The sequence below is a fragment of the Carcharodon carcharias genome, chromosome 14 (genome assembly GCF_017639515.1).
Source record: "Carcharodon carcharias isolate sCarCar2 chromosome 14, sCarCar2.pri, whole genome shotgun sequence".
Classification (NCBI taxonomy): domain Eukaryota; kingdom Metazoa; phylum Chordata; class Chondrichthyes; order Lamniformes; family Lamnidae; genus Carcharodon; species Carcharodon carcharias.
The window spans coordinates 130,550,508-130,566,513 of record NC_054480.1 but is presented as its reverse complement, the minus strand read 5'-3'; the positions used below and the strand labels follow the sequence as shown (position 1 = coordinate 130,566,513).

General features: G+C 41.3%; 1 protein-coding gene across 1 annotated transcript in view; it reads left to right on the top strand.

Annotated features, from left to right (window-relative positions):
* Window positions 1-5,181, top strand: part of cope (COPI coat complex subunit epsilon) — a 34,325-nt gene extending 29,144 nt beyond the window's left edge. The window contains exons 8-10 of the mRNA XM_041205417.1: window positions 1,429-1,497; window positions 3,085-3,159; window positions 4,873-5,181. Of these exons, the coding sequence (XP_041061351.1) occupies window positions 1,429-1,497; window positions 3,085-3,159; window positions 4,873-4,920 (192 nt within the window). The 3' untranslated portion in view covers window positions 4,921-5,181. The remainder of the gene's footprint in view (window positions 1-1,428; window positions 1,498-3,084; window positions 3,160-4,872) is intronic.
* Window positions 5,182-16,006: the final 10,825 nt, after the last annotated feature.

Genomic DNA, 16,006 nt, shown 5'->3' with positions numbered 1-16,006 from the left:
CCACCTTCTGGTTGAAAAATGCTCCAACAAAGAAAAATGGGGTAAGTGTGGATTGTTGGAAGGCAATCCCACAAACTCAGGCTGGCAAGGGGCTCGGTTAAGAAGTGGCCCTGACTGCCTGACATGTGCTTCCTATTCTGGATATGAGATTACAGCATAATGCCTCGTGTCGGACCTAGTCTTCAATTAAAATGTTTTGCCTAAATATAGGCTGCTGGGTAGAGAGTTTGCACACTGACCTGCATGCTGCCTGGATTTGAGGGAATAAGTTGCTGACTGAAAGGAACCAGAGTTTTATAAATTTTAATCTTCTAGAATGGCGGAGCAAGCTCAAAGGGCTGAATGGCCTACTCCTGCTCCTAAGTGCTGTGTTCCTATAGCGGTCACAAGTTGGGCTCAGTCCAGTTCCAGACCTGCAGTGACAAGTTCAGCACCATTCATAGTCTAAGCTTGATCTGAAGCATGGCTACTCGGTTTTAGTAACAAGGGCAGCTGAATCTGTGGGATTATTCCTGTGGAAGAGGGAGTGGGAGTAGATAAAAATAGAGCAAATTAGGGTATGGAGAAAATCACCCCCATGAAGGATTTAATGACATGATAAACAGAGTGGTTTGATCTTGGCCACAGGAAATACTGCATACTTGTTCTGTTCCACTAATATTTCTTGGGATCTTGTAATATAAAATCCATCAATCATTTAAAATTGAAAACTTGAAGTTTAGTGACACAATTTTCTGTGAATGTCTCTACTTCTGAAGCCACCAATTCCTTTGAGGTTCAGCTCTCACTGGTGCTGGCCAGACTCCTGCTCCTTGAGTAGTAACTTTTCTTAATAGATAACCCTCAATAGCAAATGACTGTGTTTTCCATCACAAGGCTATCGCAGTCAATCCTGTCCTCGCCACATACACACTTTTATCAGGAGCAGCAACCCTGGCACAGGATAGGGATCATATGTGGACTTTTCCCACTCTCTCTGGCATAGCTACACACTGGATAAACTGAGCCATGCTGGCGTTCCATACCAAACACTTATGATGCTTAAAATAAAGATTGACATTTTAAGACAGATATGAAGACTTTCTTTAAGTAGCTTGATCCCTTCCGAAATCACATGATGTGGAGTAAGCTGAAACTTCAAGTTTCCATCTTGGATTAGGTTTGAGTTTAAAACCTTCTGGTGAAAGTGCAGAAGATCCATTTTATGCTGGCACCACAGCAGCACTGTTGCTCTATGACCCCAATTTTCCATCCTTCAATGGGAATTTAAATGCTCCAATTATTTGAGCAATTGTTGTTCTGATTACTTAGTTTTTTTTCAGTTCAGCGTTCCCATTGGAAGTAAAACTTTTGAGTCACATGTTTGTAATAATCTTTGAACGGTAAACCATTCTTACTTTTCCCCCTGTTCTCCTTTGATTCCCACAGGACAGCAGTCATCCGGAAACTCTCATTAATCTCGTTGTACTTTCACAGCACCTGGGCAAGGCTCCGGAGGTAAGGCTCAATATGGTGCTCGTGAACAAGAGCTCGAGCTCCCTCGTGGCTGACTAAATGCACCACCCAGTGTTGAATTGAACTAATCTGACAAGAAGTGCCTCATGTTGAATGACCAGTCTCTACTGAACTGGCTGTCCTCAGCCAGCAGTGTAGGAGTGCTTAATTGGTCTTTGCATTCTTTGATTAGAAAGGGGTGTGTTTTGTATGTGTGCATCACGTAGACTAGATTCTCTTCATCCAGCAATAAGTCCCACCTCTTACATCATCCCTGTTTAGCCCAGACATTCTTCAATCTTTGGGAGTTTGAGTACTCCAGCTGTTTGAGCACTTGTTCGGATTACTTTGTCCGATATCAGTTTATCATTAGTTTCAGTTGCAAAAGTGCCACTTAAACCATATTAAGCACACCTAGCATTTTGGGCATTTGGAGCAGTTCATCGCATCAGGTTGAAATAAAATATCTTTACAAGCCCAGTTCAGATTGATAACAAGCCTCAAGTAGGTATTGGAACAGAGTTACTTAAGTTGTGACAGTGCCAACCTTCCAGACTCCAAGGGTAGGCATGTATAATTCGCTTAATAGCACAGAATTTCTGTAACAGGAAAACGGGTCTCTCACTGTCCTTGTGATGGGACAATGACAAGTCACAGTTACACTCTGATTAGGCACACTGTATAGCGGGAATACAGAGACAAGGTTAACTTTAGCAAATCATCTGAGTAAATACGCAGAAAGCTCACCTGTGCTGCACAGCAAAAGTGCAATGATAGAATTTACATCTTTGGAATTAATGTGCAATTTTTAACTGGTGCTATGGATTTCTTGTCCTGTACCATGTCGCTAGCCACCTCCAAGATCTCTGCTACCTGCTTACATTGGCCAGAGTGCTGTTCAGCAACACGGCTGCTATATGTTGAGGGGACTGTATTTATTAAATCAAATCTTGTTTCTATCCTTACAATGTTGTTTCTTTGCCTTAATTACAGCTGTTGCCTTTTAAGCTATTGTCATTGCATGAATATGAAATGTTCTAAATTTAGTATACTACACGATGACTTTTGCTTTCTTGGGTTGGGCTTTTGTATGTGTCACTGATGATTAATATGTCATCCGGTTAAATTGTACTGTAAATCTGTGTGCACTGCAATTTGGTTTGAGGATGCATCAGTTCCATTAACCATCTGTTCTCATGGTGACTTTCACTTTTCATCCTAACTTGGGTTTGGGCTGGGTAAAGTTTACATTGTAGGATGCCAAAGACTGTTTTGCCACACAACCTGTCCACATCAGTGAATCAAGTTGCAGAGATTTACCCAAGAGGAAAAAGGGCATACAGCAGTCAGCACCAGAAAGTAGAAAGATGTTCAACATTTCAGGGGGACACTGCCATCAGACTGAGGATTCAGTAAGAAATCTATCCGGTGCTACCACCGACTTGAAAGGATAATGCTTTTGTGTGATATGTCAATCTGTAACTAGCTAAGCAAGTGTTACCAACTATGAGAACTGTAGTGATGCCAGACGCTACCACCGTTGGCGATGCCATCTCAGACTTAAAACGCTCACTTCCTTTTCATAAACAGGTTAGTAACCGTTACCTCTCCCAGCTAAAGGATGGACACCGAGGGCACCCGTTTGTTAAAGAATATTTGGCCAAGGTATGTGAAGCAGCTAATAACACAAATTTGTATTACTTCTGGTTGTAAACATAAATCATTATTTTGGCTGAATGAGAGATATTTATTCCAGTAGAATAAATGCTTTTTAAAAAGAACACATCTGGAAAGATTTGCATTTGATCCCTAGCCTTTCGGACATGATCTTGGCAAGAGCAGTGATGTGGGGAGTATGTTGTGATTGTCTTAAGTCTTTTTTTCTTGGTAGGAAATGCTTAATAACCAGCATGAGTTATAGTTCCTAATCACTATCCAGTAACCCTTTGCTAATAAATGCTTAACGTGGACAACAGATGAGGATAAGGGTGAATCATAAACACTGCCAAGGGCTAGCTGGTGGCTTGTTTTTGTGCTGCTCATTCTGTGTAATTCACTGCAAAAGCACTCCTGAATTGAATTAAACGGCTGATGCTCACTGTTCAACCACACGGAATAGCTGCAGCAAAACTGGTACCATTTCAGACCTTTGTCAATGTCACTGGCTTCCTCCAATTTTCCCCTCCCCCTCTCAATGTAGGGAAAACTGGGCCGTTGAGTGTTTCTTGATAGTGCCATCAATCTTAGTGAGTTGGCATATTGGGACTCTCCGTGTAGCCATGTTTCTGACCAATCCATCTCTCAGCACAAAACAGATTAGTGTACTTAATAACTAAACTAAAATGAATAAGACTTGCATTTATATACCCCTTTTCCCAACCTCAGGACACCCCAAAGCAGTCAATAAAGTACTTTCTGAAATTTAGTCACTGTTGTATTATAGGAAACACAACAGCTAATCTTCACACAGTAAGATCCCACAAACAATAATGAAACAATGTTTACGTAATCTGCTTTTAGTGATGTAGCCTGAGGGATAAATATTTAATCTATTTAATGAAAAATCTTGCAGTAGGGAGAGTATTTTTCATATTGCAGTTCACTGTAGCCTTGGTATAATTGATATACATGTCAAATATGATCCCATTGGCTACTTGTTGCACTGAATTAATGGAATTGAAAAGTATAGTTGTGATGCTATGTTCGAATAGAGAGTGAGACCTAGCATAATTCCAAAAACATTTCCCAGCAACAGGTTCAGGGCATCTTGTCTGTGGTTATTGATTATACAGTTAGAGTACCTCTCATCTGGCTACCCAAAAACCAGGCATTTTTATAATCTTCCATGCATCAATTTTAAGTAAGTAAAATTTTAAAAAATCTTATCTGGACAATTCGATCAGGTCCTGCATTGGCATGGTGTGGCTCCAGACCAGTTACCAGCGTGGCATGTTGCTCTATTGCGAGTTCTGAGTGCCCTTTGACCCCGCCCGAATTACCCACCTGCAATCCCGAAATATTCGAAATCCGGCACAGCCTCTGCCCTGAGGATGCTGGATTTGAGGTACTGTACATGTACTTTGTGATTCTGTAGTCAAAATGCAACCCCAGGATTACAATCCTGAACAGACAACCCAGAGGAAGAAGTGAAGCACGAATATGTTAAAAAGATGGCATTTGTAGCACAGGCAGCAACAGCTCATTTGTTTGGTTCTGAGGTATCTTTCCAAAAGGAGTCCATGCAGTGACCTGGTATTGCCATTTCATTGTGTGTCTGCTGCAGCCTCTGTTGTAGGGTGCATCTAAATTGCAAACACAACTATCCCTATATGCTCAGTATTCTGATAATTAATTCTGTTCTCTGAACTGTCCACACAGGAGAATGAGTTTGATCGATTGGTTCTGCAGTACGCTCCCAGTGCATGAGAAGAATGGAATCTGTGTCTATGAAGGTGGAGGAATCATACCCACGATCTACATCTTTGGGAAATTTTCCTGTTCAGCTCCTGAACTGTGGAAAAATATTTTTAAAGTCATGCCTCAATAACTTAAACGTTTTCACTCACTTGATATTCATTTGGTAAATATTAAAGACTTTACCTGTGCTCTGTTTGAGAATAACTTTGGTCACCAGGCCTGTGAAATCTGTAAAAACTCTACACATTCCTAATAAAAATATCAATGTTATGTTAATTTTAAGATTATGCTAATTATGAAATTCTTCATGTTCCTAGCTGTGATTATTCACAGGATAGGAACCATATTGGCAAGGCTGCATTTATAACCCTTGTTGTTTGAACACTGCAATTCCTGTGCTACCGGTGACTTGTTAGATCGTTGGCTTGTCTGATAGTTAAAGCCCTCACACCCAGCTTACACTTTGAGCCCAGGTTCAATCTTTAGTCTGTGCTGAGTTACATGATATCTGCTGGAACAGCAGAAGGAATCTTTCAGTTGGACTTGCTGCCTACGACCTTGGAAGGAGCAAATGTCATTGCTGACCATTGCTTGCTGCTAGGTGTGATTACTGAGTTGGGAGTGGGTTTGAGCTCAGCTTTGATGCAACCCAGGATCTCAGAGATGCCAATATTCCTGTTGATCTGCTCTTGTACTTGGAAGAGCTCTTTGGTGAAGTACCAAAGGGGGCCTGGACCTGTGGAACTCTATTCCTGCAAGAATCAGCACATAGTGATAACCCTAATATTGAATAATCACTTGCGTGATTAAGCGCTGGATTGATCAGTTAGAGCTTAACTTTGTTAGTTAAGTAACTAAACCTGATGACAGTCCCATCAGATACTGACTAGCCTAAATGTCGTTGGCATTCTTCCATCTAATTAAGATAATGGAAATGCAGCAAATCAAATCCGTTGGGGAAGAGACAGCATCATATGATGCACTTTGGCTGATGGCTGAAGAGACCAATTTAAGAGAGGCAAGTTCTGCCACAAATGAAGTGGTTATCTGGTGAGTTGGATTGTTTTCGATGTTGGTGCCTTTTGCCAAGCTGCAGTAGCCACTTAATCGTCATGGCAGTGCACACTAGCCCACAGCTGATGCCATTTCCCTTTGTTGTTGGCTGGTGTCTCTCAGGTGCAAAAATCAATGTTAAGGGCCCTTACGTTACACTTGCAAGCATCTTTGCAGCTGGGTTTTGGGTGTCTTACTGGTCTGGCTCCACTCCTTTCAGGAAATCCTTGGTATATGTCTGTCTTCCACCTTTAGTACATGCCACGAGCCAGCGAAGTCACCTCTGCTTGATGAGTGCCAACATATTTCGGAGATTTGCCTTGAAGACTTCTGCATTTGTGATTTTGTCCTTCCATGAAATGCCCAGAATGTGCCACAAGCAGCGAAGGTGAAAGTTGTTGAACGTCCTTTCTCAATAGCTGTAAGTCATCCTTTGTTTCAATCATATAACAAGATGCTGAGAACACAGGCCTCATAAACCTTAAAAGATCACGGATCTTAACTCTGTTTCCCTCTCCACAGAAGCTGCCGGTCTTGCTGAATATTACCAACATTTTTGTGTTTTTATTTCAGATTTCTAAATACTCCACAGTATTTTGCTTTTGCATTTGAATGAGCCTGTTTCCCTGCTGCCTGCTGTACAGCATTACATACCCAGTTAGTTACCCTCATCAATGGGTGAGCTAACAGCTGCTACAATATAACCTTGGTGTCACACAAAATGCCGGTTCTATTCCCTCCCAGTCATAAATCTGAGGTCAGGCATTGTGTTCGGTGAGTTATGACCAGGCCTGAGTGGCTGGTTTCATTGTCAGAGACAGCAGTAGATTCATTGCATGGTCTCTCATGCATGTGGGAGCCAGAGAAAAAGGGGGGTAACAATATAATTAATCACCCCTCGCCCACAGTCACAATCACCATCTCAGTGCTAGCTTCTGGTGCGTACCTCATACAGTAACAAATTTTCCTGTCTATGTGCTGGGTTCTGTTTCCCCTAAGTTCTGATTATTTCCATGCATTAGATCCCCATTCACTGACTTAAAATACTATATTCACTTGTACCTATTTGTGTTAAAATCCTCCCTTCATCCTTCAAATGCCTGGAGTAGAATTTGATTTTAAATGGTAAATTTAATATTCATATTTTTGAACGTGAACATTAGTTCTGTGTACCTTTAACAAGATACTAAAATGCCTGTAAGGCGTAACACAAAAAATACAACAAAATTAATGCCCTAGTCTATCGACTTATTGCACATGACACAGTATGTGCAGTAATCCAGAGTTGAGGGTACATCAGTGAAAAACACCCATGTTATCCATTAAAAATATTTCTTGTGTCTTTGACTGGAGCCAGACTAAAGCAGTGTTAAGAGCCACTAGGAAGCTGCTCCTTTGTGTCAGAGGGATTGTGTTATGAAGAAAGACTAGAGAAATTTGGGTTTCTCAGTCTTGAAAAGAGAAACTCAGAGAACACCCAACTGAAGCATCCTAGACAGTAAATGTTATGAAAAGGTAAATCCAGAATACTTGTTAAACCCTGACAGCAGTAACATTGGGACCAGGAAGAGGTCATTAAACCCCTTGGGCATAATTTGCCATTCAGTTAGATCATAGCTGATTTAATTATGCTATCAGTTTGGAGCAGTAGACTAGGATCACTTTGACAGAGCCAGACAGATCATGTAAGAAGGGTATGATCAGAAAAGCATTTATTTAGCTTAAGCAGTACCTATACATGCTGATAGTACCAAGTAATAGAAAATATTCCTTACCTGCCAGTTTTATTCAACTGATTGAGGATTACCAATTTTAATTCCTGAGATGGATTCATATAAAGCCAGAAAACAAGAAGGGGAAAAATAGCAAAGGCTTGAATTATGTAGCAAGTTCCCCCATCGCTCAAGAAACTTGACACCATCTGGGACAAAGCAGCCCAGCCAGCTTGATTTGCATCCCTTCCATAAACATTCACTCCCTCCACCACTGGCAACAGTGTGCACCATCTACAAGATGCACTGCAGAAACTCACAAAGGCTCCTTACGCAGCACCTTCCAAACCCACAACCACAACATCTAGAAGGATGAGGGCAGCAGATAGATGGGAACACGAACACCTGGAAGTTCCCCCCGCCACCAAGCCTTTTACCATGCTGACTTGGAAATATCTCTGTTCCTTCACTGTCGCTGGTTCAAAATCCTGGAACTCCCTCCCTAACAGCTCTGTAACAGCACCCCCAACATCATAGGTAATGCAGCAGCTTAAGCAGGCAGCTCACCACCACCTCCTCAAGGGCAATTAGGGATGGGCAATAAATGCTGGCCTAGCCAGCAATGCCCACATCCTGTAAATTTATTTTTAAAAATGCGGAAAAGATACCTTCTTGTTTCAGGTGTATATTATAAAGGGTTGATGTGTGGTGTAGAACAGGATAAGCTAGTGAATGGAATAGAACAGAAAAACTGACTATTGGGCTTTGGTGAAACCAATCATCAGAAGCCTGAGACACCATTACACAGTGCTGTTCGTTTGCAATTCAATTTTCTCTTAAAGAGGAAAACAGATTCTGATACGAACAAGGTGCGGGAGTAGGCCATTCAGCCCCTCGAGGCTGCTCTGCCATTTAATAAGATCATGGCTGATTTGATTGTAACCCAAAATCTGCATCCCGCCTACCCTCGATAACCTATCACCCCCTTGCTTGCCAAGCACCTCTGCCTTAAAAATATTCAAAGACTTTGCTTCCACCATCTTTTCAGGGTAAGTTCTCAAGAGATACAACCCATGAGTTTTCACCTCATCTCTGTTTTAAATGGGTGACCCCTTATTTTTAAACTGTGATCCCATAAGAGGAAACATCCTCACCACATCCAACCTGTCAAGACCCCTCAGGATCTTATATGTTTCAATCAACTTGTCTCTTACTCTTCTAAACCCCAGTGGATACAAGCCTAGCCTGGCCAACCTTTCCTCATAAGACCACCCGCCCATTCCAGGTGAATGACTGGTAAACCTTCTCTGAACTTCCAATGCATTTACATCCTTCCTTAAATAAGGTGACCATTACTGTACACAGTACTCCAGATGTGGTCTCACCAATGCTCTGTACAACTGAGGCATAACCTCCCTACTTTTATATTCAATTCAATAAGTGATAACATTCTATTAGCTTTCCTAATTACTTGCTCTATCTGCAGACTAACCTGATGAAATAGGTTTTATGTATATATTGGTTATTGGAATGTGAGTGACGCTGGCAAGGCCACATTTATTGTCCACCTCTAGTTGCCATGAGTAGGTAATGCTTGGCTGTCTGCGAGAATCCCTGCAGTCCTTGTGGTGGTTGTGCTCCCATTATGGTGTCAGGTAGGGAGTGCCAGGATTTTCGTTCAGCAATAATGGAAAAAGAGCGCTGTGTCCCAAGTCAGTATGGCGTGTGACTTCAAGATGAAGATTTTCTCGTGACATTGCCGCTCTTGTTCTTCCTGATAGCTGGGGTCAAGTGGAATAACCTTTAACTCATTCGTCAGATGTGTTATCTGCTACTCAGCTGAGAACAACAAATGATGTGTGTATAAAAGCAAAATACTGTGGATGCTGGAAATCTGAAACAAAAACAGAAAATACTGGAAAAAGTCAGCAGGTCTAACTATATGTGGAGAGAAAAACAGAGTTAACATTTCGAGTCTGTTTACAGGACTATGTAGTAGGTAAACCTCAACATGTAATCAAACTAGCACTTTTAATACTCATACCAGTTTTTGAAGAACCATTCAGTCAGCTATTAGTAGATGGTGTAGGACCATTGCCCAAAACAAAAGCAGGACATCAGTATATCCTTACAATCATGGATATGACAGCCCAATTTCCAGAAGCTATTCCTTTAAGGATGATTACAGCTAAGGTGGTAGTGGAAAAGTTAACACAGTTTTTCACTGGTTATGGCCTACTAATGGAAATACAATCTGACCAAGGTTCTAATTTAATGTCTCAAATCTTCCGGGTCATAATCAGCAATTTGGATATCAAACAACGAAAGTCTACTGCCTATCATCCACAGACACAGGGAGCTTTAGAGAGATACTATCAGGCTCTCAAAACCATGATTAAGACTTATTGCCATGAATATCCAAAGGATCGGGACAAAGGATTAAATCTCTTACTATTTGCTACCAGAGATTTTCCAAATGAGTCTACTGGATCTAGTCCATTTGAATTGAGCTATGGTCATGAAATAAGAGGTCCATTAAAAGCGATTAAGGAAAAGTTCCTAAAGCAGAAAGATGAATCCTCCATGTTGGATTACATGTCTGTTTCTAGAAAGACTCAAAGGAGCATGTAAAATAGCATGAGAAATTATGAGATTTTTGGGAATGTCTAGGTTTTGTAGGAAGTTTGTGCCTAACCTCAGCACAATAGCTGCACCTCTCACCAAATTGTTAAGAAAACAGGCAAAAGTGGTATGGTCGGCAGAATGCCAAGCAGCCTTTGAAAAGCTGAATACAATCTTAATAAATGAATCGGTGTTGGCCACCCCTGACTTTACCAAACCTTTTAAAATGGTAATTGATGCTAGCGACTTGGAGGTAGGTGCAGTCCTTTAACAAGGTGATAAATTAGGGATAGAGAAGCCAGTGGGGTAGTTTTCCAAGAAACAGAATCAATATCAGAGGAAGTGCTCTACTGTAGAAAAAGAAACTCTAGCATTGTTGTTGTCTCTTCAACACTTTGAAGCTTATGTCCAACATGATGACAAAAAAACACTAACCTACACTGACCATAATCCGCTGGCGTTCATTGAAAAGTTTAAAACTCGAAATGTGAGACAGTTTAGATGAAGCTCAGTTATTTCCAAATGGTGAGGGAGACAACAGCAGGCACATTAGGTTGGGTTTCTTTGTGTTTAGGTTAAGGAAGAGAGGCTGGTTCGCTCAGATGGCTTGGCTCGGGGCCTGTCTCCGTGGCCCATAATAATAAATCATGGCACCTTGTCGTGGTTTTGGTGGATAATCAAAGGACATGCCTCTGGGCAGAGAACTCAAGAAGAAGGTTAAGAGGAATGTATTATATTTTTCATACAATTGTTTAAAATTATTTTCTCCAGTGTTTTATTCTCCCCCACCACTCCCATTGCTTCCAATATTCCCAGACAGGGGTAACATAACGTTCGGCTTAGTATGGTTCTTATATAAAAGCAAAATACTGCAGCTGTTGGAAATCTGAAATAAAAACAGAAAATGCTGGAAAAACTCAGCAGGTCTGACAGCATCTGTGGAGAGAGAAACAGAGTTAACATTTTGAGTCAGTATGACTCTTCTTCAGATCTGAAGAATACTCATATGGACTCTGTTCCTCTTTCCATGATTCCTCTCTTCCCTCCTTGCCTTCTGAAAATGCTCTGCACCATACCTGAACTCATCATCTGCCTATTACAGCTTCTGAAGATAGTAATTCTCTACATGGAAACCTGCAGGTGCAATGAACCTCTAAACCTTATTCTAATATTCTTCTGAAAAAGACTAAGGTGCACAGTTCCGCATGTGTCAGATACCTTTCACTCATGTGGCCTGCTTCAAATGTGAGTCTATAGGCTATTTCACTTTGGGAGCATCATAGTCAATATCAATCCTGTCTTCTTCAGGCACATATCCCATTCACATTCTGGTGAGGAGAGCAATGAAAATTAAAAATCAGGAGAGATGCAAAGTGGGCTACTGATTCATTATCGCCCATTTTACAGTACTGCACAAAGTCAAAATTTCTTCCCTTCAAGTAGGAACTCTTGAGCACGTGGGCACTGAAAACAAGTGTTGCACCCTTGGCTCAGGTCATCTAACTGAACAGAAACTATGGATGAACCTTTCTGCTCTACATGAACTGCCTTTACCAACTGAGCTGTTAGAGGAAGTTTGATTTAATGTTATTCTCAATTAAATTTAATGTTATTCTCAATTAAAAGTAGATTATCACTATAAAGCAGAGTTTTTCTGCATGGGATGACTCCATTTCTCTGAGCACTTCAATAATTAGCCTTATTAGCATCCGTATTGCCTTCAGCAACATTGAAACCAAACCACAAAGGAATACACTGCACCATTTAACCACCTCTTTGTTGATTAGTATCAAAGCATGGTGTAAACAGATTACAGGTAGACCCAGGAGATATGAAACATGTGATATCCATGGGAACTACCATAGCTCATCTGGTAAGTTTCCTCATCAATTATGATTACTCAATTTGCTCCATGGATAGAATATAAATTATTCTGTGGCGCTTCTTAATCAGTCATTTCCACCTGCTAATTTCATCCCTTCCATGACTGAGAAGTTGACTCTTGGTAAAGTGAAGTTCTGTGTGTGTTGGTTTCCCCCAGTGCCTCATCATCTTATGGGAACAGAGTGAGCACTGGTAGACTATCTTGTAGTTTATTATTATTTCTATCTAAACTATTGTTGTGAATAACCCATACTAGACTGTTTAATGACTATTCATATAATCACCTGTCTCATTGCGCAATATCATTTCACTGATGTTTTGTGTTGTTCAGCAAAGGATAAAAAAATCATTTAAAACAGCAAATATGAAGAGAAGAAATTTGACACTGGAAACCTGCAATAAATGCAGACAGTGCCAGAATTACATACAGCTGAATAAGCATCAGTTAGCACTTCATCAGATCTATAAAGTTGTCTGTCGATTGTCCTCCTGTATATTTTCCAGAAGTTTCTAGAGGCGGAAGGGGAGAGATCCTGTGTACATCTGGGGGCGATATTCATGTGCAAGTGTCCATCAGTTTAAGATGGGTGTGATGCTCATTCTCATGCTTAATGTAAATACATGATGATTGGAGGCACACCTTAACCTCACACAGATTACAAATATTTCAAATTACCTTTTACAGAAAGCTAAGTCAACATTCTGTTCTGGTTTTTCTTTCAAGAACCTTCTTAGGGAAGTTTTCTCTGGGACATGGGTAGGCAAATGCTTTGAGTGCTGTTGAGAGGTACAGAAGATGGAGATCCTAGGTCAGCGCTAAGTTAATTAGAGTTTGCCCATGCATCGCTGGATTAAGGAAGGGAAAAGTCAGCTACAACGACTGCTGCAGTTCGCTAACTTGTGTTTCTTGATGGAACACTGAATAAGGATTGAATCAGGCCAAGATGTGATGCCTTCATACCAAAAGAGCCTGCCAGAATTCACCACCTAGTCTAGCTCACATATTAAGTATGGCCACTGAGGAATTTCCATCCTTTCAACAGGGATGCACTTACACAGAATTAGCACCCGGTGCGGAAGGGGGTCGGGAAGGAGGAGGACCTCCTCGTGAACCTGGGCCTGGCCAAGTTGGCTATTAACAGGTCCAGGCAGCGGGCGATCGACGGGGGAGTCCCGCCCGATTGTTTGTCCCTCTTCCACGGCTACGTTCGCGGCCAGATGTCCCTGGAGAGGGAGCACGCGGTGTCTGCTGGCACACTCAAGGCCTTCCATGCCTGGTGGGCACTGCGGGGACTGGGGTGCTTTATTGACCCCTTTTATCACATTTTGGTTTAAAGTTTGTAAGTTTCCTTTAAACTTTGTTCTTGGTTTTACAGCTGACCTGAATTAGGGGCTGTGCCTGATTTATCCCAATTTTGTTAATTTAGTTTAATTGTTTTGACTCAAAGAGTTACACAGAATTAGCTGGGTGTGTGCTGCAAACAAATCCCAGCTGATAATAATAATTCCAGACTATTTGGTTAACCCTTTGAATGCTGAATGCACCAGCAAATAAAATATCAGATCATTGAGATCAGCAACAAGACAAGTGTGATCTGCAATTCCAAAGAACAGGTTTTTATGGAGTTAAACACCATCTAGATACAGAAAAGTGAATATGCTCAGGTGGGGAAAAGAGGAAAAGTTAGGTGTGTAGTCTCTAAGTTGGTAAGAAATAAGCCATTTTATTCTTAATATTCTGAGCTGGATGTGAACTTTGGTGAAGCAGAGGTTAAGGGTAGTGATGTAACCCGTCACCCAGTCACATAGTCGGATGGGATACTGTAGAATGCAGATTTGTCAGAATTATACTGGAGCTTATAGAGTCAAATTATGTGGACAGATTGCATAAACTTCAAAAGGAAGTTAGATATATATATTTAAAATTTTCAGGGCTGTGGGGAAAGAGCAGGGAAGTGAGACCAATTGGAAAGTACTTTCAAAGAGCTGGCCTAGGTATGTATGATGGGCTGAATGTCTTCCTTATGTGCTACAAGACTATGAAACTTGACTTGAGTTTTGAAAGTGGAGGAGTTATCTAATTGAGGTATTTAAAATGATTAAAGGATTTGATAGGTTAGGTACAGATTTTCTCTGGAGGATGAATCTAGAACAAGAGGCCATAAGCTTAAAATTAGAGCTCGGCTATCAAGAAACGCACTTTCCACACAAAAGGTAGTGCAAGTTTTAGAATTCCCCAACCACCACCCCAAAAAAAAACTGGAAGCTGGGGTCAACCTGAAAGTTTCAAAACAATCAACAGGTCTTAAATAAGTGTAAGGGATATGGATCAAAGTCCGCTAAATGGATTTCTGTGATCTAAGTGAATGGGTTAGGTGGGGTGGTGAATGACCTACTCCTCCTCCTCTTGTGTTGAAATGTTACAATGAGGAACATGTGTGATAGTGTCTTCAGAGCTTGAGGATAAAACAAAGTTCATAACAATGATTGTCCAGTTTACTGATGATGAAGAAGATTCCAATAGCTTGAATTGTCTTGGTCCAAATATAAATTCATGTTTTAGGAGGATATAGTGTATAGGTCAAGCGGTGTTTTGTAGAGGTCCCCTGATTATTTTTGTACCTAACACACCAGATATGGAACATTATTGAGGCTGACCCAAGTGCTTGCTGGACATCACACTCTTCTTGGTCCATTTCCTTCAGGGTCAGACAGCCGTCAGGTGTAGAATGAATCTGCGGTCAGGCAAAGCCACGTCAGTGGTACCTTTGACCCCTCGGACTCCACGCTGCGCCAAGGGTCAAGGGAGAGCTTTGACAACACCACTCGGAAGAGAACTTAGTGATACTTTGAAGACTCCGCGTTCTACAAGGAAAGCGTCACAAAAAAGCTCCAAGAAGGTAAGAAGGGAATTTCCTTGCTCTTTTTCACGCCAAGTAGTTGTTCGATTTGGACAGCCAAATAAACTTCCAACAGCTGAAGCTTGTCATCTTCTAAATTGTTTTCTCTTGTTCCATCCAACTACCTCCAAATGCAACAACTTGCATTTCTGTTGTCTTTTAACATAAAACATTCAAGGGCGCTTCACAGGAGGGCTATCAAACAACATTTGACACCATGCTACTTAAGATATTAGGACCTAAAGCTTGGTCAAAGAGCTAGTTTCTGAAGAAAACGAAATGGAGAGATTTAGAGAGTGAATTCCAGAGCTCAGGAATCAGGCAGCTAAAGGCACAGTGTTAGAGCAATTAATGCAAGACGCCAGAATTGGAGGAGCCCTGAGACCTTAAGGTTGTGGGGCTGGAGTAGATTACAGAGATTGGGAGCTGGGAGGCCATGAAGGGATTTGAAAACAAAGATAAGATGATTAAACTTGAGGCATGGCTGGAGCAGAAGCCAATGTAGTTCAGTGATCACAACGGGTGAAGGGGACTTGATACAAGTTAGGGTACGGACACAAGATTTTTGAATGAGTTCAAGTTTAGGGTGGGGGTGGGCTGGGCGAGTGCACAAAGCAGAAAGCTGGTCAGGAGAACATTGGAACATTCGACTCTAGAGGTAACAAAGGCAAGGAGATGAGGATCTCGGTAGAAGATGAGCTAAGGTGGGTGAGGTGGAAATGGGCAAAATTACTGAGGTGGAAATATACACTATCCTATGCGTTCTTCCTATTTTCTATATCCTCAGTGTTGAAATCAATACTCAGAAAATGAAATTCTGTTCATTCTTTCCCAGGACCTCAAAGCTATGAAACTTGCTGTGCCTCCCCTTCTTCCTACAAGTAGTGATCCTTTAAAATTCTGGCTTGTTGTTGCTTGGGCAGT